Below are 21,939 nucleotides of genomic sequence, written 5' to 3'. Positions count from 1 at the left end.
TCCTCCTCCAAACCCTTCTGGGGCCCTACTCTGTGCCAGGAGTGTGCTGGCTCCCCGAGTGTCCAGGCCGACAAACCCCAGTGTCACCCCCCTGGAGTCTGCAGTCCAGAGGGAGACATGGACAAGGGAACAGTGCCTTAGGGTCAAGGTGTTAAGTGCTGGGATAGAGGCGTGCTCCCGGCCCACCTGGGAGTCATCTAGAAGGGTTTTGGGCTTAATCCCTGGTAATCATGCGGCTGAGCCAGGCAGCATGGGTGGTTTCCTCCCAGGCTGTGAGAAGTGGGAGGAGAAAGGGGGCTCGTGGGAGGGGCCCAGGGTCAGAGAAGGCAGGGCTGCCTGTATGGCTTCCCTGAATGCCCAGTCTGCACCAGGCCTGGGCCAGCTCTAGGCCTGCTGCCTGCTCTCCCTCTGGGGGCTCTCTGAGGGACCCACGCCCACCCCACACATCCTTATGTCGGGACTGCTTCTGCTCACTTCCCAAACTGACCACTTGTCCCATCGGAAGGGCTCATTTAATAAAGTTTATTCCACCAAGTCAACAGCTGGTGATGGCGGTAGGAGGGGAGGGGATTGGGTGACAGCAGGGTTGTTACTGTCTAAATGGACTCTTTTCTGGCTCGGGCTGGGTGACTCAGTGGATAAAGCACCAACCTAGTGTGTTAGAAGTCGTGAGTTTGGCCCCTGGTCAGGGCACATTGGAGAGGTAATCAATGAGTACACAACTAAATGGAACACCTAAGTGAAACAGTGAGTTGATGCTTGCCCCTCCCCTTCTCAGCCCAGAGGAGTGGAGTGTCAGCACTGACCTGGGTACCAGGGGCACCGGTGCTTGTGTCATGGGAAGCCAGCCAGCCCCTCTCAGACCACACTCTCCAGACTGCTCTCCATGTCTCCCCCAGGTCACTGAGCTAAGCCTTCTTTACCCCCAAATTGCCACCCCCGGACCCTTCCCTGTCCCTCCAGGAGTCCCTGGTCCACAGGCAGATGTTCCCAGGAAGGGCAGCACGAAGTCCCTGCATTCACATCCCTTTATGAGCAGGGGCACAGGAATGAGTTTGATGATGGACATTCAGCTAGCCGTCGGGTAAAAAGCCCACAGTGGGGCCGCTGCATGGCCAGGGCTCTGGGCAGGGCCACAGGAAACAGAGACACATGGCCCAAGGGGTGGCAGGAGGGCACCTTCCCAGCCTTGAGCCAAGTGGGTTTCTGGCCAGGGTAAAAGCAGCATTATTCACAGTGGCCAGAAGGTGGAAAGGGCCCGATTGTCCACAGATAGATGAATGGATAAACAAAATGTGGTCTGTACACATATATACATTGTATATACACGTACAATGCAATCTCAGCTTTGCAAGGAAGGAAATTCTGACACAGGTTACCACGTGAATGAACCTTGTGAACATCATGCTAAGTGGAATACGCCAGACATAAAAGGACAATCAGTGTGTGAGTCCATTGATACAAGATGCTGGGAGCAGTCAACCACATAGAGCCAGCCAGCCCATGATTCATAGTGTTCAGAGCCCCCAGGTCTGGCTGGACATCCAGAAAGGGCTTCCCTTGGCTGTTAGAGTCCTTGCAGAGACATGAATGAGTCAAGCTGACTAGGGGACCCAGACTAGATCATAAGTCTGTGAGCGCATCGAGGTTGTAGGGGGGCATCAGTCAGAGCCTGACCCTGAACCTGCAGTGGAACTTAAACCCCTTTCCCCTCCAGTAAAGTATGCATGCGTGTGTGTGCATGTGTGCATTTGTGTGGTCCTGGAGTGGGTAATGTCTGGGGGGTCACATAGAAAGCTCCGACGGTCTATGTGGATGCGACGGCGCCCAGGTGCATCTACAGACCTAAGGCACATCTGTGCACAGGCTGATGATCACAAATCACAATGGACCAGGCCAGGGCGCGCCGCGATACTCGCGCGTTTCCATGGATGGGGCGATGCTGCCTGCTCTGATCCCTAACTCATTATTCAGCTCCTCGCTCTTTGCAGACGCTCCCTGAGCCTCCCCCGCTCCGGGCTGCGGCGGCGCAGGCGTCGGGCCGGGCCGAGCGCTGAGCCGGGAGCGGGCGGCCGCGCTCCGGGCTGGGGTCCCGGGGGAGCAGGTGAGCGACCCGCGCCGCGCGGCCCCCGGGCCCTTGGCCGGCCGCGCTGCGCTGCCCCCCCCTCCCACGCCGCCTTCCCTGCCTGGCAGTTTCCGTCTTGCCTCTGCTGGCATCCCCCTGCTTTCCCCTGCCTGGCATCCCTCTCCCCCGCGCCTCTCCTCCGCCTGGTTTCTCCTCGCCTCCTGCCTGCCTGGCACCCCTTCTCCACGTCTGGCATCCCTCTCCCCCCCTGCCTGCCTGGCATCTCCCCCTCCACTCCTCTCCTGGCACCTCCCTCCTTGTCCCTTGCCTGGCACCTTCCCCTTACCTGGCATCCCCCTTCTCCCTGACTGGCATCCTCCCGCCTCTTGACTCTATCTCTCCCCCTACCTGGCGCTGCTTCCTGCTGCCCCCTGTCTCGCACCTCCTCCGCCCTCCTCTCTGAAACTCCCATCTGCCCTCACCCCTGCTGGGCATCTCTCCCTCCTCCCCCCACCTGCTACCTTTCCATCCTGCCCCTGCCCTTGCGTTCCCCCTCCTTCCCTTGGCCTGGCACCCTCCTGCTGGGTACCTTCCTCTCCTCCCTCCAGTTTGGCACCTTACTCTCCTCCACCACTGTCATACCTACGCCTCCTCCTCACCTCCTGTCCCCTCCCCTTTGCCTGGCATCCCTGCCCTCTGCCCCACACCCCTGCCTGACACTTCGCAATCTCCCCTCCTCCCCATTGCCTGGCACCTCCCATGTCTCCTCCTGGCACCTGCCGGCCTGTACACCTCTCTCCCATTCAGGTGCCCCTCTGTCTCCCACCTCTCTGCAGGGCACCTCCCCCAACCCTGGACCCCTGAACTGTCGCCTCTGGCATCTTCCTCTGCATCCCCTCCTCTCCTGCTCACCTTTCTCAGAGTCACCAGCCCCTACACCTGACCCTGAACCACACTCTTAAGCCCCTACTCTTCCTCCCCTACCTATAGCACCTCCCTGCCCTCACCCCCACACCCCGCTGTCTGTCTGGGGACTTCAGTGCGGATCCCAGCCTGTGGCCCCAGGTTCACAGGGGTGAATCCAGGGAGGATGTGCACACAGTGAGCGGAGTAGGCTCATGCTACCTGCCGGCCACCCCAAACATTCCCTCGGGATGACCCTGGGGGTGACTGGAAGTCACCCAGGTTCCATCCTGGCCTGACAGTCATGCCCTTCACCTCCAGTGCCCTGCTCTCTCCCCCAACCTGTTGCCAAGTCCCAGGAAATGATGTCCCTGCAGGAACCCGGGCCTGCCAGGGTTCTCTGCTTCGTCTGAGCTCCACCCTGCAGGGGCCGGTGTCCGACTGCCTCCTGCACACATAGCTCCCACCCCGGGGTTCTGCCTTGTGCCCCAGCCCAGGCTGGCCGTCATCCGCTGCCTCGGTCCTGGGCACTTCCCATCAGGGACCGGCCCACTGGTGGCCCCCTCAGGGGTCCTCAGCAGCCTCCTGAGGTCCAAGTCAGCCTTGGGGTTCAGGGTCTAGCTGCCCTCCCACTGCCCTCTCCTTTCAGATCCTCCTCAGAATGGCGCTTGGAGCTGCAGGTGCGGCGGGTTCTGGGCCCGGGCACCGAGCAGGCACTGGATGACTGCCCTGCTGCAGGACCCTGCCACCTATGACTCCAGGCCTTCAGCACCCACCCGCCGTGGTACAGGTAGGTGCTACCTCCCCCACCGGCCTGGGAGCGGGAGCCCAGGGCCCTATGAAGAGTGGCTGGCTCTTGGCCTTTGGTCACATTCCACGGGCCCCTCTCTCGGCCCCAGACAGACCCATGGCAGTGCCTCTTCTATGCCCTTCTGCAGTGGGAGCCTGTGTCCAGACCTCACTGACAACCCCCTCCACCTGCATCTCTCAGCATCCCTGGGTCCTCTCCCTGAAAGCCAGCCTGAGCCAGGGACCAGCAAGCCTGAAGCCACATTTTTGGTTCAAGTGGAAATGGTCTGGGGCCCTGGCTTGTTCCATTTCCTTGCCACCAACAGACACCCAGACATATACCTCCTCTCCCCTCCCCTGTGCATGTGTGCACGCACATACACATGCACACGCACATGCACACACACACCCTGTGCACACATGCTCTCCACCTGTTGGGAGGAACCGCTGACCTCTGGCACAACTTGGCCTCTAGTAACCTACCCTCAAATATGCTGTGGCTAATGTCAAAAAGCCTTCTGGGACCCAGGCAGGGGGTTGTTCTTAGCAGAAGGGTCAGTAGTGGCAGCCTGTCACATGGCCTTGGGGGAGCCTATACCCTGCACTGGCACAAGGCAAGCCTGCGGCTCAGAGGTGCTCGGAAGTGCCCACGGCACAGGGGTGCTAGTCCTGCACTGCCCCCTGGTAGAGGGTGAGGAGGACGGCCTAGCTAGTCCGAGGTCTGTCCCCCTGGTCAGGAGAAAGTGCTGAGGGAAAGGCCACCTGCCTGAGGGACCGTTCATCTGTGGGAGGGGTTGCAGCTGGTCAGATGCCTGTTGTCCAGTCTGTGCCCTGCCTGTCTGGCCACACCTGTTGCTCTGGCTCCTCACAGGTGAGAGCTGCCTGGTGACACCCTGGGTCTGTGGGACCCAGTCCCTGCCCTCAGGGCCCGCTGGCCGGCAGGAGGAGAGGACGTAGGCCATCTCACCGGAGGTGCCACAGCAGACAGGTCAGGCCTCAGGGCTCCAAGGAGGGACACATAGGGAAGGCCCTTTGTGGACAATTACAGATGGCCTTTCAGAGGACAGGAGGGTGGGGTCAGCAGGTACCAGGGTCAAGGAGCAGGCTGGGTGAGCATATCTTCCTCAGCTGCTGCAGGGAGCTCTCCCTGCTGGTGGGGCTGCTCTGAAGGCCGGGCACCCCACCCTCTCCACGACACACACTGTGGCTGGGCTGTGCCCAGAGCACCAGCTGCTGGCTGTCCATGGGTGGCAGGGAACACCGTCAGCTGCAATGCATCCCAGCAAATGCAGAGAGGGGCAGGAATATCAAGGCCCCCAAACACAGGTTCCGTCCACTGCACCCCAGCCTAAGCACTGTCTTAGGTCATTAAGTGCGGACATGTTCCTCAGCTTGCAGGGTTGGCTTTAAGGCGGAGTCCTAAAGAAAAGGTGTGAATGTGCACGTACATGTGCTTCCTGGGTGGCTTTAAGTTCTGGGGTATCTGGAGGTGGCGGCCAGGTCCAGTGGAGGTGGGGAGGCAGCTGAGGTCCCCGGGAAATACAGCAGAGCCAGGTTTCCACTCGGTGAGTCCTCATAAATTGCTGCTAATTTGGGTTGCACTGAGCTAAGCCCCAGAGACTCCCCAGGAGCAGTAGGTAGGTGACCCCAGGCTGTTTCAGGCCTTGTCCGAGGATGGAGAGAGGGAGAGGGGAAGTTTGAGACGATTGGGAGGCAGGGAAGCCCTGGGGCAGTGAATTCATCCAGGTGACACCAGGTCCTCGAGTGGCCTCAGTCACGGGGTGAACCTAAGGTTTCTCTGGGGAGCCCCAGCCTCCCCATGTGATGACAGTGGTGAGGGCTGAGGTGATAGGAAAGTTCCTGGTTATTTATTGTGGAGTCATATCAACCTACAACTGGCCTTCACCCCACATGAGCAGCAGCAGGCATGGAGCTGGCTTTGACACTTGGCGGCTCAGGCACGTGCTGTCACTGGGATATTGACAAACTCCTAGCTGGCTAGCATCTTGACCAGGTGTGCAGAGCCGGGGACTGTCTGTGCCCCCCTCCCTGTCCCCCCAGTGCTTCATGGTGTGATTGCAAGTGAGAGCTCATTGTCAGTGAGCGTTAAGTGGCAGAGGTAATGAGCTGGAGGTGTCACTAGGAGGAGGTATCAGGGGAGGATGCTGAACACCTCTCCAGTTTGGCTGGATTCTGAGCCCTCTTAAGTTGCAGCCCCCGTGGGGTTAGCCTGCTTCTGGTGAGTGCTCAGCTGAGGGACACTTTGCAGGGCCTTGTCCTCCCAATGTCCCGTGTGCTTGTGAGGCGTATAAAGGACCCTCGGTGGTCCGTAAGGGACCCTACGGAAGAGGAGTTGCTCTCAGCCTGGCCCAGCCCGTGATTTGCTTCCCAGGATGTGAAATTGATTTCCTTGGGAACTAAACCTCCAGTAAGTTTGAGAGTCTGTGTCACAAGCATGTCACCCCCTGGTGCCTTTACCAAAATGTACAGACTCAGGTCACTCCATGTCACCGTCTCTCCAGACTGCCAAGCATTCTGGGCCCAGCGTGAGGACTGGTGTGGCATGAGGGAGGGAGGGCAGGAGGAAGGAAAGGAGGGAGGGAGGGGAAGGGACCAGAGACCAGAAGATGCACCATTACAGGAAGGGCTGGAGGCAGTTTGCGGAGACACGGACAGGGAGGAAATCGGGACACCAGGAATACAGGGAGGGGGGAATGGATTGCCAAGAAGTCTATCCTGTGTGATGACATAAAGGGGACCCTGGGTGACAAAGTGAAGCAGGGTCCTCAACAACACCATGATAGTTTCCTAGGCCCCTGGTCAGTGAACTGCAGCTGGCGAGCTACATGCGGCTCTTTGGCCCCTTGAGTGTGGCTCTTCCACAAAATACCATGTGCGGGCGCTACCTAGATAAGGAATGTACCTACCTCTATAGTTTTTTAAGTTTTAAAAATTTGGCTCTTCAAAGAAATTTCAATTGTTGAACTGTTGATATTTGGCTTTGTTGACTAATGAGTTTGCTGACCACTGTCTAGGCTAAGGCAAGGACCCATACAAGCTGGGCAGCCATAAACATATTGCCGCTCGTGGCTCAATCTGATGATAAAATTTAGGGAAAGTGGAGGAATGCATGGCCTGCCTTCAGGAAATCCTCTCTGGTGGTATTTACAACAGCGTTTCTGGTGAGGATCAGGCAGAGGGGAAACTTGTTTCAAACCGAGAGTCACATAGTGTCACATTCCTGGGGTAAGGCAAATGTCCTCACAGGGAAGGAAAGACCTCGATCAGCCTGTGTACCCAACAGGTGAGTTTGTGTGTAGGGAGGGACCTGCCACCTGCCTGACCATCGCCCCTCCCCCCAGGTCCTGAGCCCACTGAGAAATAGGCACAGGTGGAAGGATTTCTCAACATTGTTGCAGGGAAAGTTGCAGAGAGTGTGTGAGGACTGCCTCCAAGTGGCCGGGGGTCATGAACACATGGACTCATGAGACCAGGGTCCCCTCTGCAGTGCGGATGGGACTGGCCACACAGCTGACAGTCCAGACCTGGGCGCTGACCTGTGACCCCACCCCTTCTCTCACCGTTGGAACAGTCACCTCATTCTTTGGTTTGCTTTGGTTTCCTAGACACATGTCAATTCCATCAGCTTATTTCTCACGTCACCACCCCAGTCTATCTGCTGTTGCCGTCTGCCTAGACCACAGAGATAGTCACCTAACTGGTGCCCACACACAGTCTGTCCCCCTCCCCTCAATCCCACCCCACCAAGGCATCCAGAATGGGCTTTCTGCCACACAGACCGGGCTGTTCCATCTTCCATTTCCTTGTAGCCTTCACACATGCTGTTCCCCTCCCCAGCTACACCCTTCCATCTCCCTTCACCTGCATAATCATGCTCGTACTTCCAGGCTTGACTTAAAATGCCACTCCTCCCGGGGACAGTTTCTCTCTCCCCATTTGTGTCAAGTCCCACCTTCTTCTACACTAAAAGCTTAAATATTTTATAGTAGGGTTCCTTAAAGGCACAGGCTGCATCTGCCTTGCCCAGCACAGAACAAAAATATTCCTTGAATGAATGAATGGGTGAATGAATGGGGCTGTCAGGGGAGAAAGGAGGTGTCCCTGACAGCTGACCCTAAAATGAGCCTGGTATCCCTTTTACTGTTGGCCATGCCCTCTGTATACCCCCACAAGCGGGGGCCTCTCTTGCCTGCCCACCTTGACCTGCCAACAGCTGAGCTGCTCCGTCCCAGTGCCCTTGGCCCCCGCTAGGCAGTCCCCCCCACCCCTGGACCTACCTGTTCACCACGTTCCAAAGCGCGGTCCATTCTCCATCTCTACTGTTCTTGGGGCGAGTGAGCCGCCTCCCCCCAGTGAACCGGGTCTTGCCCTGTGGCGTCACAGAGGCTATTTCTGCTTCCGTGACATGTGTCTGCCCCCAGCCACTTGGAGGCGGTCCTCACACACTCTCTGCATCTGCTCTTGGTAATATCAGCTCTGGCTTCTTCAAATGTTCCCACCTGGGGGCACGTGCAAGCTGCCCATGACATTGGTGCCTGCTGGGGAAAGAGAGACGGCTGAAGAGGGCAGTGCCACCTAGTGGTGTCAGCCTCTGGGTTTCTTCAGACCTCCAGCATCTCATCTGTAAGGTGGGAGTCAGTGCCCCTTCTGTAAGGACTTGGTGGGCGCGAGTACGGAGCACTCCGTCCAAGGCCCCGCGTGAGGGGAAGGTCAGCAATGGCCCTATCCATCATCGCCAAAGCACAACTCTGTCAGTGACCAGTGTCTCCCCTGGTTCCAGGCCTGACCTACCATCAGCTCATCAAGGCTGGGGGTCAGTGAGAAGCCCTGGGACTTCCTCCCACTGGCCCAGATGTCCCTCCACCCTGGTCCCACACCAGGGAGCTCAGGTGTCATCGTGTCTTGTCCACTTCAGCCCTTCTTCCCAGCCAGCAGCTCTCCCTCTAGCTGGATGCAGTTTGCACATTCAAGAGGGCTTTTTGTCTCTAATAAAGTTTTTAGTTGGAACAAGAAAAGAAACAAGTGAGCCAGCACAGGGGTTCCGGAGAGGGCTCTGCAGGCTGCCGGCTCTCTGGGGCTATGGACAGATTTGGCAGGGGGTGGGGGTTTGGCAGGCAGAGCAGCAGCAGGGACACTGGTAGGTGGCTTTGAGGAGTGGCCGTGGCAGAGGGGTGAGGTTCCTGCAGGTGGGGGCCTGGATAGAGGGGGGAGAAGCTGAGCTCTGGCTTTCTCACAGACCCTACTCACCTGCCCCCTCCCCGACCCAGCAGGAAGCATCGAGAAAGAACAGGAGAGAGAGAAGGAGACGGGAACATCAAGCTGTTCCTGTTGTGCCCTGAGTGTGGATAGAACTGATGACTTCTCACTCCTTGGGGAGGCTCTTAACCAACGGAGCTCTCCTGCCATAAGCATCATTTTGCTTTTGCTTTCTCTTGCCTTGGTTTCCCCTCTGAGTCCCTACTTGACTACCCCTTGCCCTATCTCACCCCAGCTTCTCCCTATAGGTGAAAGCCCTGTCTTTAGAAACCCTTTCAAAAATTTACCTGTTTGGTGGATGACACAGCCCCACCTGTCAAGACCCCACACACACTCTGCAACTGTCCCCCACCCCCCGTTTTTGCCCACCCCACTTGCTCAGCAGAGACTCAGACCAGCCATCTGCAGGAGGGGACAGAGGGAAACACACTCGGGGTCAGAACAGCAGCGGTCAGTACCGGTAGAGGGCTCACAGAGAGTTGAAGAATGGTGTTAAGAATTTCTCATGGATTACCTGATTTATCCCCACCGCAGCACTCGAAGGCAATTGCCATTATTATTGTCATCACTTTTAAGATGAAAAGCTGAGGCACAGAGAGGTTGAGTGACCTCCAGTGGTTGGGTTGAGAGTCCCTTCCGGAGATCAGAGGGTGCCGCGTACCTACAGCACTGAGACCCAGGGTCCAAGGCTAATTGTTAGGGGCTCAAAGCCCAGGCCACTCATTCATATGAATTGCTGGGGCCCCTTGGGGCATTTGAGTTGGTAGCCCCTAAAATAGAGAATGGGGGATGAATTGGAGAGCTTTTTGCCCTTTCAAGAGAGGGCATCCCTTCTGCACCTCTGTCTGTTTCAAGGTATTGGTGGGCTTTTATTGCCAGATGTCCTGTTTTTTAAGAGATTCTGAAAATCTGTTGTTGTTTTTTTTAAATGTGAAATCTGCCCATTTGTAAGGTTTCTAAAAGTGTTTAAGACACAGGGTAGCCTGACCAGGTAGTGGCACAGTGAATAGAGCATCAGCCTGGGATGCAAAGGACCCAGGTTCAAAACCTTGAGGTTGCTGCCAGCTTGAGCAGGGGCTCATTTGGCTTGAGCACAGGGTCATAGACATGACCCCATATGGGGTCACTGGCTTGAGGTCTAAGGTCACTGGCTTGAGCAAGGGGTCACTGGCTCAGCTGGAGCTCCCTGGTCAAGGCACATATGAGAAAGCAATCAGTGAACAACTAAAGTGCCACAACTATAAGTTGATGCTTCTCATCTCTCTCCCTTTCTGTCTGTCTGTCTCTCTCTTGCTAAAAAACAAAAACAAAAAACCCACAGGGTAGACTAAGTGCAAGTTGTCCGTCTTGCCTAATTTGTAACATCCACCTTGAACTTTCCTCATATCATCGCCTGTCCCCCATCATCTCTTCCATCCCTTGGGCTCAGAATGTTTCTCACACCGAGAACATGAGGACCTCCAGGTGGCAGTGGCCTCCGTCTGAGAAACATCTCAGACAGAGTGCTGTCACGTTAGGCAGTCTCTTGTCAATGAGTTATAAACAAAATGTGAAGAGCCTTGTCAAAACCTGAGGACCCCCTCACGAGTATGGGTCAGGGATCCCCTTTTGAGAAGCATTGTTCATTAATCCTCCATGATGTGCTGCTGGTGGGAAGGGGAGGGGGCTTTGTGTTTAAACCCAGGGCAGGGGCCCCACCTTCCACAGCTGGCTCTGTGTGCATCATTATTAACCTTTGTGTCCCGCATTTTTAAAATAGGTAAAGTAATATCTCTCCCTTTTACTTCCTGGGATGTTGAAAGTACCAGATTATATAGTGACTATTGAACTCTTTTGTAGGCTACTAAGCTCCGTAAAGATACGTGTGTTGATTTGGAGGCATTTGACAAAGTCTTCCCTAATGTCTTGAGTTTGGCACTTAAATGATGGCTGGAGGCAGTGGTGTGTGGGTTTAGAGTCACCCAAGGACTGGCTCTTCACAGGCTGGGAAGGGGGAGGTAAGCTCTGATGTGTATTGTTTGCCAATTCCCATAGTGTAAACACTCCTTTTGTGGCTGATTTGAAACAACCACTTGACACCCCATCCTGGAACTGGATATTTCTATGATGGGGTAAATTTACTGCCAGTTGAAGACTAAACCCAAAGGGGAGAGATTGTCTGGAGGGAGGGCTTTGTCCTGGTGCCTGTCCTCTTTAAGTACCTTCAGCAAAGACCGGGATGAAGAGAGAAGGTCATGCCCAAAGGACTTGTGCGTGACGCCTAGCTGGGAAGGATGGGGAATGGATTGGGGAATGGAATGGAGATTTGAAATCTCTCAAGCCAGAATAATGGGCTAAGGCTTACCAGGTGAATATGAGCAGGAATAAATAAATATAAGCATCTGTTCTTGAGTCCACAAAGGAAACTTGATAAGAATGGGATGACATGCTTTGGCACCATCGGAGTAGGAAGGGAAGTGAGGGTTTAATCAACAGTGAAGTGTATGCAGTACAAGTCCAAAGTGGGAAGGTCTGTTACCAAAGTGTGTTTCGTTAATAACAGTGCTGACTTTATCCAGTCCTCTGTGGACAGAGGATGTCCACATGTCCTCTTGTTACTGTTTTGCTATCCATTGTAATCCAGTGAGACAGTTGAGATCATGGCATACCCATTTTGAAGATGAAGAGACTGAGGCTCAGACAAGTTGGCATGACTTGACGCTGTTGTCCTCTTGTCAACAGGGGATAGGGTAGAGACACAGACTAGGTCTCCTGGGCCAAGCTCTGCCCTGTGTGGTGGTGAAGGAGCCCATTGCTCTGTGAGCCATGCTCAGAATGCGGGGGCAGAGTGGATGGCCCCTGGATGGGCAAGGGGGGCACATGCAGGCCAGCATCGAGACATTCAAGAGCAGCGTTGGAGGGACAGATCAGTACCTAGGGCCACCATAATGTATTCCCGGATTGGGGGGGGAATGCATTTCCCCACAGTCCTGGAGGCCAAAAGTCCGAGATCAAGGTATCAGCAGGGTTGGTTCCTTCTGGGGGCAGATCTGTAAGGATGGCCTGTCCCTTGGCATGTAGATGGCTATCTTCTCCTGTGTCCTCTGTGCATGTCAGCCTCTGTGCCAAATTTCCGCTGTTTTATAACGACAGCAGTCATATTGGGTTAGAGTCACCCTAATGACCTCATCTTAACCTGATGACCTCTAAAGACCATTTCTCCAAATGAGATCACATGCCGAGGTGCTATGGGTTAGGGCTCCAACAAATGAGTTTGGTGGGGCTGAGGGGAAGGGGACACAATTCAACCATAACAGAGGGACTGGGACCACGGCCTTCAGCATCAGGAGTCATGTTTGATGCAGGAGAAAGACGAGCTCTCTAGGTGGTGAGATCCTCCGGGGGGTATGATCCTACATTATACCGGCTACATGAAGAGCCAAGGCTCGGGGGACAGAGGGACTCCCTGACACTGTGGAATCTCTCGAGTCCCCAGCCTGCTAGAACTCAGGCTGCTCCCTGGCCTTGGGTCCAGCTCTGCCCTCTGTGGGAATGTGCAGAGCTAGACTGCCTACACTGCTCCGAACACGGGATCGGGGGGTTTATTCACAGTGTAACTGAGGCTCGTTATTTGGGTAATTCTAACACAGGAAAGGCCTAAAGGAACACCCTCAAATGCACTGGAGTTTGTTCTAGACACCTTGACAGTAGATTTCCCAGAATTTGTATTCTTAATGTTTGACACAATCTGCTTGAGATCTTTTGGGGTGAGTTTGAAAAGATAACAGAGGGTAATTCAGCTTCGATGGCCAGGCCTTCGGGGTCTTGACTGTCTTCTTTACAAGGCAGGTGTTCGGGAAAGGTGGACGGGCCCACGTGCATGTGTGTGTGACTGTTCCCGGTGGGAAGGCATTCTACGTGGGCCTTGGGGAGGCAGCTTGGGATGGAAGAGAAAACCCAGGGACCTTGAGGTTGGGAGACCGATTTGCAGTCCCAGCCACACATGTAATAAAACCTCTTTTCCTTATTTATTTATTTTTTTAAATTTAATTTTAGAGAGAGAGAGGAAGGGAGAGGAGAGAGATAGAGAGAGAAACATCAATTTGTTGTGCCACTTATTTATACATTCATTGTATGTGCTCTGACCAAAGATCAAACCCACACCTGGCATATTGGGATGACGCTCTAACAAACTGAGCTACCCGGCCAGGGCTCTTTTCCTTATCTTTAGAATAAGAATACTACCTACCCCCCCCCCCAACCTGCAAGGATCTCTGTCAGGATCAGGCCAACTGTGTGAAAGCACTTGGCCAACAGTCAAGTTCTATTCAAACCTAAGATGATGTTACTGCTATGAATCCTGCCATAACAGGAGCACAGGTTGTAACATCATCCAGAATTGGGAAGTGCACTGGAAACCCCAAGCTGACTTGGCATAGGCTCTCTCTGTCCCTGTGAGGTCACGGCCTCTACCATGTGCCAGCTCTTAGGGATTTGTTCATGAACAGAACAGAAAGACACCTCCCTTCTTGGAGCTTACATTCACACCAGGGGAGAGAGGGGTTGACACTCACAGGAGGAGTAAGCCAATGACATAGTGCGATGAAAGGTGGGCAGCCCCACAGGAAGATGAGCAGAATGAGAGAAGGAATGGTGTGGTGGGGGGGCAGGCTGCAGTTTTTAATGGTGTGGACAGATTGTGCCCATTGAGAAGGGGGCACTTGAACAAAGACTTTTGGGAGATGGGAGAGTTAGCCATGCAGAAGGGCCTCCCAAGCAGACGGAACAAAGCCTCAGGGTGGCCGCACCTGGAGTTTCTGCAGAACCACCATGAGGCCAGAGGCTGGGGCAGAGAAGACAGTCCAGGGGTGACGGGAGGTGAGGGCATAGACAAAGCCAGGGTGGCATTGGGACTGGGTCCTGGGACCTGCAGGACCTCCTTGGCTCTTACTTGGAATAAGATTGGGGGGGGGGTAGGAGAGTTTCAAACAGAAAAATGACATGATCTGGTCCCCCCCCTTTTTTTTAGATTTTATTTATTCATGTTTAGAGACAGAAAGAGAGAGAGAGAGAGAGAGAGAGAGAGAGAGAGAAGGGGGGAGCGGGAAGCATCAACTCCCATATGTGCCTTGACCAGGCAAGCGTGGGTTTTGAACCGGTAACCTTAGCGTTCCAGGTCCACACTTTAACCACTGTGCCACCACGGGTCAGGCCAGGTTCCTCTTTTTTTTTTTTCTTTAAAGTTTTATTTTGCAAGTGTGTGTGATTCTTTTTTTAAATTTTATTTATTCATTTTAGAGAGGAGAGGCAGAGAGGAGAGAGAGACAGAGAGAGAGAAGGGGGGAGGAGCTGGAAGCATCAACTCCCATATGTGCCTTGACCAGGCAAGCCCAGGGTTTCGAACCAGCGACCCCAACATTTCCAGGTTGACGCTTTATCCACTGCACCACCACAGGTCAGGCCCAGGTTCCTCTTTTTAAAGGCCACTCTGGTTGCCATGCTGAGCATGAGTTGGGGTAGGTTGAAAGCAAGCTAGGCACTGTTCCCAGATGGGACCAGGTGGTGGCAGGAAGAGGTGAGAAGGGTTTGGATTCTGGACCCAGTGCCAACAGGACTTTCTTGCCTCCAGATTGGATGTGGGAGGAGAGAAGGCAGGATTCTGGGATCACTCCGAAGTTGTGGGTCTGAGCAGTTGGGAGGAGAATGAAGAATGTGGACAGAGGGCAGGCATTTATAGAAAGTCCTGCCTTCCTATCCCCAAAACCAAGGCTGAGCCATCTATGAACGATCTGGGTGGAAGTGTTGAGCAGAGGACTGTATATTCAAGTCTTAAGGGTTGGGAGAGGAGATTGCTTGGAAGGAAAACTTTGGTAGTTGTCAACATAGAAGTGTTCCTTAAAGATATGATGCTGGATGAGGTCACCAGGGGAGCGATTGTGGGGAAGTGAGGAAGACCCAGGCGTGAGCTCTGAAGCAGTCCTGCACTGAGAGGGAAGATGGGCCGGACAGCTGGGCAGATGAGAAGGAGCAGCAGGAGGCAAACCCAGGAGGGGAGTGCCCTGGAGTCAAGGCCTGAGCGTGTTTCCAAGGGGAGAGAGTGGCCACCTGTGTGGACTGAGGCAGCTGGTTTAGCAAGATGATGCCTGAGAACTGAGGGTGACATTTGGCAACACAAAGCTCATTGGTGAGCCTAACAGCATGGGAGGCTTTGTACTGGGAAGGGTTGGGATTGGGGAAGAAGAAAAGACATTGAATGGAGACAACTCATTATGATGATTGATTTGAGAGAGAGAGAAAGAGAGAAACATCAATTTGCTGTTCCACCCCTTCATGCATTCACCTTGGTTGATTCTTGTATGTGCCCTGCCATAAGATGGAACCTGCAACCGCAGTGCTCCAACCAGCTGAGCTACCCTGCCAGGGCTGGAGACAACTCTTCTGAGAAGTTCTGTTGCAACTGGGCGGTGGCCGATGGGATAAGCAGATGGGGAAAGGGCAAGAAGTGTCCAATAGGGGAAACTGACCGTTAGATGGTGTGAGTGAGAATTGCTGGAGTGATATTCCTGAGGCTATGAGAGGGGACAGGAGCCAGAACACCAGAGGACTTCAAAGCAGACACATAGAAGTCCCACAGGAATGAGACAGAGCAGCTGGGAGGTGGGAGTCTCCAGAAGTTTCTTCCATGATCTCAGGAAAGCAAGAAGCAAGGGTGTCTGCCAGGAGTGAGGTGGGAGAAGAGCTGCAGGTTGGAGGAGATGAGGGAAAGTCATGTCGGAGTGCGATCAAGGAAGGAAGTGAAGGGACCGGGGAAAGACTGGGGTGGCCTGCAGCATGAGGAAGTCCATGCTCCAGAAGTGGCAGTGGGCGACCAGGTCCTGGAGGGTGGATGGGTCTGTGTCTTTCTCAGTCAGGTGCTGGGTGCAGTGGAGGGTTGGTGGAGTTGGATTTAACTCTTAAGTAAGAGAGTCTAATTGATAACTTTTATGTTCTGTCTACGTCCCTGTAATTTAAAAGAAGAGAGTCTATATACGGGTGTCTTTGTGATGGGGGATGTAGGTTAGAGAAAGCCCAGTGGTCCCAGTGGTGTCATAGGCTTTGGAGGTTGGGGTGTTGGACAGAGTGGTCGGAGAATGAGGTGCTCGAGACTGATCTCGGGGGTGGGGGCTGCAATGGCTGGAATGACAAGGTCCAGGAGATGACCCTGGCATGAGGGGCATATGGAAGGGGGGATCGCTGGAGGGGAGGTGGCCAAGGAACCAGGGCCAGAGTATCTGAGAAGCACCAGGGAGAGGGCAGAGAGTCACACCGCAGGGAGTGATCATGAGCTGGGAGCTGAGACCCTCAGGAAATGAAGGTGCCATGTATTGTGGGGAGGGGGGCAGGAGGGTAAGGTATAAAGACAGGGGCCTGGAAAGCAGCTGCCAGGGGCAAGGAGGGGTCCTACCCCATGTTGAGGTCAGTGGTGGTGGTAGGGGGGGGGTCTGGGAAAACATCCTCTGGGCAGGGCCCCAGCTGCTGTAGTAAGAAAGCAAAAGGAATGTTTGCAGAAGTGACCCAGTGGACTAGATATTTTTCTTATGACAGACTGAGCGGAAGGGCTCAGGTCAGAGAGGGGAGCAGCACATGGGACTCATGGAGCCTCAGGGAGCCCAGCGCCCAGCGTGCAGGAGTTGATGAGAGTGGCCCAGTAAGGCAGGTGCACCGAACCCCCCCCCCCCCGCCATTGATGCAGAGCAAAGTACATTTCAGACCCTGTACATGGGGCTCACCCTTGACTCCGGACGGAGCTGAAAACATCTGGGAGGCCAGCTCTCCAGTTGCTTCCCTGGATGTTTCGTTATAACATTCCCTTGCCCACTGCCATTTGGTTTAATTGACCCAAAAATGTCTTCAAGAGAATGCAGGTGAATTCTGTTCTGTGTTCAGCATTTTCCACTCGCCAGGCGACATCCCAGACCTCAGAACGTAGTGGGTGGCAGAAACCTCTCTGAGCACCTGGTCAGAGCAGTAGTTGGGGCCTCAGCTTTCCAGGGTGAGGGGTGGGGTGTTCGGTCACTATGACATTGTCCTGACACTGGTCATGAAGTGGAGACAAGGATCTTCCCCGCCCAGGGACCCTGGGGAGCTAGGGTCCATGCTTGTGGGCTGGTGATGGGGGCAACTCTCTGCCCTTCCCCGGGCACGCCTGCCAAGGGCCTTCCAGAGTAAGGCGGCAGCGTCTCATTTCACAGAGAGGATACAGCCCATGAGGAGGAGGTAGCCTTCCCCAGACCATGTCACCAGCCATGAGCAGGGCTAAGTGTCCACAGGAAGTCACAGGCTGCTCCCTGAACCTGGGCCCCAGCTCCCCAGGCTGAGGACTGAACCCGTGTCTGTTGATAGATCTGAAGGTGAGGCAGGATGTTTGGGACATAAAGAGAGGTAGGTGACTCCCAGGAGCCTCAGGCATTGGGGTGATGGCAGAAGCAGGGGTAGGGGGATGGCTTCAGCTGCAGACAGAGGATCTCATGGGGATAGGTGTGTTTCCCCAGCCCTGTGGATAGGAGTAGGCCCCTGGCCTCAGGACAGAAGAAGGGCCATGGGTACTGGTTGGCATCCTGACAGCTTGTGCTTGAATCCTGAGCCACCGATCCTCTTTGCATTTGCCTTGAGTCTAGCTGGTCCAGAGGGGAGGTGGGCAAGAGCAAGGAAGTTTCTATGGGGACCATCCCTGCTGCCCCACTGGGCAGAGCTGCAGCCAGGACGGGCTGTGAGACTACCACTCAAGATCCCATGCAAACGCCAGGCCACAACCAACCCCCTACTTGTCAAAATGGGGACCAGGCCCGTTCGGCTCCTTTTTGCACAGAGCCACTAGCTGCTGGACATGAATGGTTACAAGAGACTACCCAAAGAATGGTGGCCATGAAGGGGAGAGAAATCATGCCTTCCATCGGGGCTGTGCATGCTCAGGGTCCCAGAGCCTCAGCTTTCCTCCCATGACCCGCAGTTTCAGCATCCAGATGTGATGTCTGTGCTGTGTGTGAGGGGCAGGAAGGGGGTCATGGAGCACCCACAGACTGACAAAACCCACTGATCCGACTCACTTTTTTCCAGGCCCCCAGGGACCACAAGCCAAGGCCTTGCCCTGCTCCACCAGGGGCTGACAGCATAGTGGTGAGGACTCAACCCAGGTGTGTGTGTGTGTGACGGAGCACAGCCTCACTGTGGGCCAGCAGCACCCCCTGAATTGGCGCGGTCCTGCTTCCCTGTGACTGTCTCCCTCTCTTTCCTGGCCGTCTGCCTTGGTTCCTGTCTCTGTCTTATGGAATCTGTGGATTTCAGGGGGGGGAGGCCCTTCTCTTATTCCTGAGGAGTCTGAGGGCCAGTGACTTGTCCAAGGTCACACGACTCTTTTGGTGTCCCACTTTTTCTTTATTTGGGTTTTTATTTATTTTTGCTTCTCTCTACCTTATTTGTGTCGTGTGTGTGTGTGTGTGTGTGTGTGTGTGTGTGTGTGTGTGTGAAGCTGACATAGGAAGGCGAAGTCTCACAGAAAGACCGACAGCCCCCTTGGTAGTAACAGAGGGTATGCTGGACACAGACACATTCTTGCATTAAGAGAGGTACCCAGCACTGCTGTGTTCTGATCTGAGGGGTGGGGAGAAGAAGGAGATGTGGGAATGTGCCCCCATGCCCAAGGTCTGGTCTGCCAATGTCTTATCTGCTGGCTGGAGGAAATCCTTCCCTAAAGGTGGGGGTTAAGGTGAAGATTCCCCTCCAGTCCTCTCCTGGCCCCACGGGCTGGCCAGGATTCCCCGGGGATCTGGGACCTCTGCCAGGCAGGTAAGGTGAAGCAGAGATGCCTTGGGCTCTCCTGGCTTGCCCTAGGGTTCAGAGGGAGAGTGTCAGGGGTCCTCAGTCTAAGCGCTCCTGGTGGTCTCACTTCATTCTCATTCTCTTACACACACACACACACACACACACACACACACACACACACCCCAGTACCAATCCAAGAGCATAGTTCCATTCTGCTAAGGAACGCTTTATTGCTGGGGTACAGAGGAAAGGGGGCAGCAGACACAGACCTCTCCCTTCAGTCTGTTTTCCTTTGTTCCTCCCCTGCCTTCCTTGCATTCCCCTTCCCAGCTTCCCTCCTTTCCTCCTCGCCTCCTTCTTCCATTCTCCCTCTTCCTCCCCCGCCTCCTCCTCCCCCTGAGCAGGGTCCCCACAACGGCCCGCCACAGAAGACAGAAGAAGGGAGGGTGGGACACCAAGCTCGGGCCCCATCCCCGGTGACCACCTTTCTTCCCGCAGGGAAGGAGTTAAATCTCCTTGCTGCCTCCCCCCCCTTGTCGCCTCCCCCCTCCGCCGAGTCTTGCAGCTAGGCCCTGGGCTGACCTTCACCGGGAGGGAGGCTGCAGTGCGCATGCCCAGCCCGGCTCCGGCGGGGCTCCCGCTGCTGCCCCGGCCCGGGCGGGCAAGGGCGAGGGCTGGTGGCCACTGGCCAGGACGTGCCCCAGTGCTCGGTGCGGTTGGGGGCGCCCCGAGCCAGTCCCGCCGGCCTAGGCGCATCTCTCTCTGCGCCGGGAGCAGCGCTTTGCCATTTGGTGCTGGTGGAGCTTCCGCAGCGAGGAAAGGAGAGATGGGGGGACGGCAGGGGGGACTCCGGCTCCGGGACACCGGGCGGTCGTCCTCCGCCCGGACACGCGTTGGTCCTGGCTCTCTGGGACGGTCAGCCTGGCTAAGAGGGCTGAGAGGAAGGCCCCCAGCCCCCTGGAATCATGGCTTTCCCTGGTCTCCTTACTGCTGGGCAGGCGACAGTGACGGGGCACTGTTGAGCGCCCTTTGGGGCTGGCTGAGTGACTGGAGATCCTGGCCTTTGTGACGTGGGAGTTCTGGCCGGGCACCCACACTGGCGCCTCTGCCTTCTGGCCTGAAGGTTCCTTTGTGTCCACACCTCAGGGTCGCCCCTGTAAAGACAACATGCAGACGTGTCAGAGGGCGGGTGCCTTGTGAGTGTGGTGTGGAGTTGGTTAAGCCGTAACCACAAGTGCAGATCCTTGTGGCCCCTGCCCCTGGTGTTGCATTAGTGTGTGCCTGGTATATGGAGCGGGGTGTGTATGCATTATGGGCAGCTTAAAGATGTCTCCTGGGGCTTTTGCTGGCTGCGGCCCTGGTCCTGGCTTGGCCCAGGCGGGAGTTATCTAGTTATCTATGGACTTGAGTGATACCAGCTCTACGGTTCCACCACAGCCTGTGGTCTGACCCCCTCAGGCACCTTTCCCACCAAGACCAGCCCCCTCACAAGTGCTAGGTGGTTCCACCCTCACACTTCCCAGCTGCTTAAGTTGGGGTGCCCATCCATCCACCTCCTCTGCTGTTATCTTTTCCCTAAAGGCCTCTCCAAGAATGGAGAACTGTGTGCTTTACACAAAGCCTAGAGGGGTCTACCACCACCCAGTCTCCTAGAACCTCCAAGACCTGTGGTTTCACCAGCCCATGCTAGAAGCACCCACAGAGGGTGGGGGCACCCATGGTGACTCACACCTTCAGGTAAGTGGCCGAGTATGAGTTCCATCCACTGGCCACTGTCCTGTGGGTGGTTGCAGGTGTTTGCAGGCATTTGGTCGTGTGGCGTCCCAGTGCCCAGGCATGAGGGAAGAGTGGGACTGAAGCCAGTCTCTCAGAGGTCCACAACCTATTTGGGAACCCATACCTAACACACATGAAGCACAGGGCACATCAGACCTTAGTCAGTCCAGTGCCAACTCCTGACACAGGATAGATGGCAGTGGCATTCGGAGAAGAGAAAGATTTGTGTACACAAGGGGAATCAAGGAAGGCTTTCTGGAGGAGGTGGGACCTGAGGGGAGTTTTGAAGGATGAACATGATCCAAATGGGCAGACAGAAATAGAGGCCATTACAGGCAAAGAATAGCGGGAGCAGAGGCTTAGAAATGGGAATGAGCGAGGGGTTTTGGAGGTTAGTGAACAGGCTAGAGAGGTGACCTCCCAGGTTGCCTGCAGTCACCTTCACAGCCTATGGGAACCACCCACCCATTCCCACCCCAGCCCCAGGGTCCATTCTCTCTCTGTGTGTCTGGGTCTGAGGGGAAACATGGGTAGAGATGTGGTAGGAAGGGGGTCTCTAGGTTCCTGGAGCTAAGTGCAGGGTAGATGATGACCACTGTGGACCAGACGTCCTCTCTGGCCTTTCAGGGGTTTGGCAGTGGGTGCCCCATGGCCCAGGGGAAAGCAGGGTACAGTCAGAAGAAATCCTGAAAGCTGAATATTGCCACAGTTCTTTGTCCCGACCTCTGAAGGCATTCTGAAGGGTTGACCCCCCCACACGGCCCCAATGCTGGATTTGGGGTGCCTAACTTCAAATAAGTTTTCCAATAAATTGCCACACCCCCAACACCTGGATTCGGACAGGGCAGCCCCAGGAGGCCCATTAATTTGACCTACTGTTGTCCTAAAACCCATGGGCTCTTCCTCCAGAAGGAGGAGAGAGGGGTGTGGTCTTTAGGGACATGGGCGGGTCCTGGACTCCCAGCCTGTGGATCTCAGTACTTGCCCCTCCTATTTCCTGTCCCTCCTTAACCTTGGAGACTGCCAGCTTCCACCACACCAGCCCTCTGGAGCTCCCTCACAACCCCTCCCCTACCCCTGCTCTCTTTGGGGTCTTGAGGTTGGCCCTACCATACCCAGCAGCCCCAACTCCTCTGAGTCCTCCGCCGCATAACCAATTCCAAAGCCATCAAGCCCTGCCCGCCACGTTCTCTCTGCCCTATCTATCCACAAGCACCCACCCCAGCTCCTTCTCTTCCCCTACATTTTTCTCTTCCTGTTCTCATGAGCCCGATCCACCGCCCTCTTTCCTAAATACAACCCCTATTGCCCTCACTTTCACATACAGAGACAAACAAAGACGCACGGGC

At 55.2% G+C, this 21,939-nt stretch overlaps 1 protein-coding gene across 2 annotated transcripts in view; it reads left to right on the top strand.

The window, feature by feature from the left end:
• The first annotated feature begins 2,008 nt into the window (after positions 1 to 2,008).
• The window catches only part of SMARCD3 (SWI/SNF related, matrix associated, actin dependent regulator of chromatin, subfamily d, member 3), a 29,691-nt gene continuing 9,760 nt past the window's right edge, over positions 2,009 to 21,939 (top strand). The window contains exons 1-2 of one of the 2 annotated variants that reach the window (XM_066385296.1): positions 2,009 to 2,104; positions 3,618 to 3,758. In XM_066385296.1, the coding sequence (XP_066241393.1) occupies positions 3,720 to 3,758 (39 nt within the window). In that variant the 5' untranslated portion in view covers positions 2,009 to 2,104; positions 3,618 to 3,719. Of the gene's footprint in view, positions 2,105 to 3,617; positions 3,759 to 18,109; positions 18,187 to 21,939 lie in introns of those variants that run through there. The other variant, XM_066385297.1, reaches the window with a different exon arrangement.

The sequence above is a fragment of the Saccopteryx leptura genome, chromosome 5 (assembly GCF_036850995.1).
Source record: "Saccopteryx leptura isolate mSacLep1 chromosome 5, mSacLep1_pri_phased_curated, whole genome shotgun sequence".
Lineage (NCBI taxonomy): Eukaryota > Metazoa > Chordata > Mammalia > Chiroptera > Emballonuridae > Saccopteryx > Saccopteryx leptura.
This window is presented reverse-complemented; position numbering and strand designations above follow the sequence as displayed.